The following is a 1,625-nucleotide window of genomic DNA, read 5'->3' on the forward strand; positions in this document are numbered from 1 at the left end:
ATCTAAACCTCTGATTCTCAAACTTTACTTTGCATTGGAATTTCCTGGGTAGTTTTTTTTTTTTTTTTAATGTATTGATTCTTGAATCCAACTGCTAGAGATTTGGATTGAATTGGTATTATTGGGGTCCAGACAAAGGAGTTTTTTTAAAAACTCCTTGGGTGAATCTAGCATACGCACAGTTTGAGAATCCTTAATTTAAACAGAGGAAAACACATAAATGTGCAAGATAGAAAAATCCAGAGCAATCAGGAATGGATGAGCATGAGGCTCTGGATCCTTGGTGAATAAGAGAGGAGCTCAAGCGACAAAGATAGGATGGAGAGCTGGAGTGAGATCCTGCAGTGTAGGCAGGAGAAAAGACACAGCTCAGAGTACAGATGAAAATGTTAGCCCTGCATACGCAGAGATTCATGAGTAAGTGGGGAGCACTAAGATAAGGCCCTGGGGAGGGTATACTGTACTTCACTTCTTGAAGAAGGTACTGGCTAGAACTTGGAGAGAAAGGGCTAAATCATTTTCTGCTACTGGAGAAAGATTTTAATATTTCTGCAAAGAATACAGAAACAGGAAGAATATGATACAGTGTTCAAAATAGACTCAAAGGATTTTTGTGGGGAAGGAATTGGAGCCCATGACCCAACTATGGAAATGATCAGATGGCAGAAGGCCTGAGATGTGAGCAGTGATACCTAGCTTGCTTCCTTCTAATTTTTCATGATCTTTGGTGTTCAATCTAAGTAGCCTTGTCCCTTCCATCCTGGACAGTGACCATTCTTTCCATTGTCTGACCTCACTTTACTCTGATTGTGTTTCTCCAAAAGATACTCAGGGACTCCATGGGAAGTTTTGAAACTAACATCTCGAGCGTGACCAGCTTCACCTTAACAGGCTTCCCAGAGATGGAGGGACTGGAGCATTGGTTAGCAGCCCTCCTCTTGCTGCTGTATGCTGTCTCCATTCTGGGCAACAGCCTCATTCTCTTCATCATAAAGGAGGAGCAGAGCTTGCACCAGCCAATGTACTACTTCCTATCTCTGCTGTCTGTCAATGACCTGGGTGTGTCTTTTTCTACCTTGCCCACTATACTGGCTACCTTGTGCTTTCACGCACCAGAGACTGCCTTTGATGCCTGCCTGATTCAGATGTTCTTCATTCACTTTTTCTCCTGGACAGAGTCTGGAATCTTGCTGGCCATGAGTTTTGACCGCTATGTGGCCATCTGTAACCCCTTGCATTATTCTACAGTGCTCACTGATACCCATGTGGCTCACACCGGCATATCCATCATCATCCGCAGCTTCTGCATGGTCTTCCCACTGCCTTTCCTTCTGAAGAGATTGCCTTTCTGTAAGGACAACATACTGACCCACTCCTACTGCTTGCACCCAGACCTGATCCGCCTGCCCTGTGGAGATACCACCATCAACAGCATGTATGGCTTGTTCATTGTCGTCTCTGCCTTTGGTGTAGACTCAGTGCTCATCCTCCTTTCCTATGTGCTCATATTACACTCTGTGCTGGCCATCGCCTCCCAGGGAGAGAGACTTAAGACACTCAACACATGTGTGTCGCACATGTGTGCTGTGCTCATTTTCTACGTGCCCATGGTTAGTGTGTCCATG

The 1,625-nt window shown here is 44.9% G+C and overlaps 1 protein-coding gene across 1 annotated transcript in view; it reads left to right on the forward strand.

Annotated features, from left to right (window-relative positions):
- The first annotated feature begins 839 nt into the window (after positions 1–839).
- Positions 840–1,625, forward strand: part of LOC105002917 (olfactory receptor 51I2-like) — a 17,695-nt gene continuing 16,909 nt past the window's right edge. Inside the window, exon 1 of the mRNA XM_010859763.1 lies at positions 840–1,610. Within this exon, the coding sequence (XP_010858065.1) occupies positions 840–1,610 (771 nt within the window). The remainder of the gene's footprint in view (positions 1,611–1,625) is intronic.

The sequence above is a fragment of the Bison bison genome, unplaced genomic scaffold (assembly GCF_000754665.1).
Source record: "Bison bison bison isolate TAMUID 2011002044 unplaced genomic scaffold, Bison_UMD1.0 scf7180017856835, whole genome shotgun sequence".
Classification (NCBI taxonomy): domain Eukaryota; kingdom Metazoa; phylum Chordata; class Mammalia; order Artiodactyla; family Bovidae; genus Bison; species Bison bison.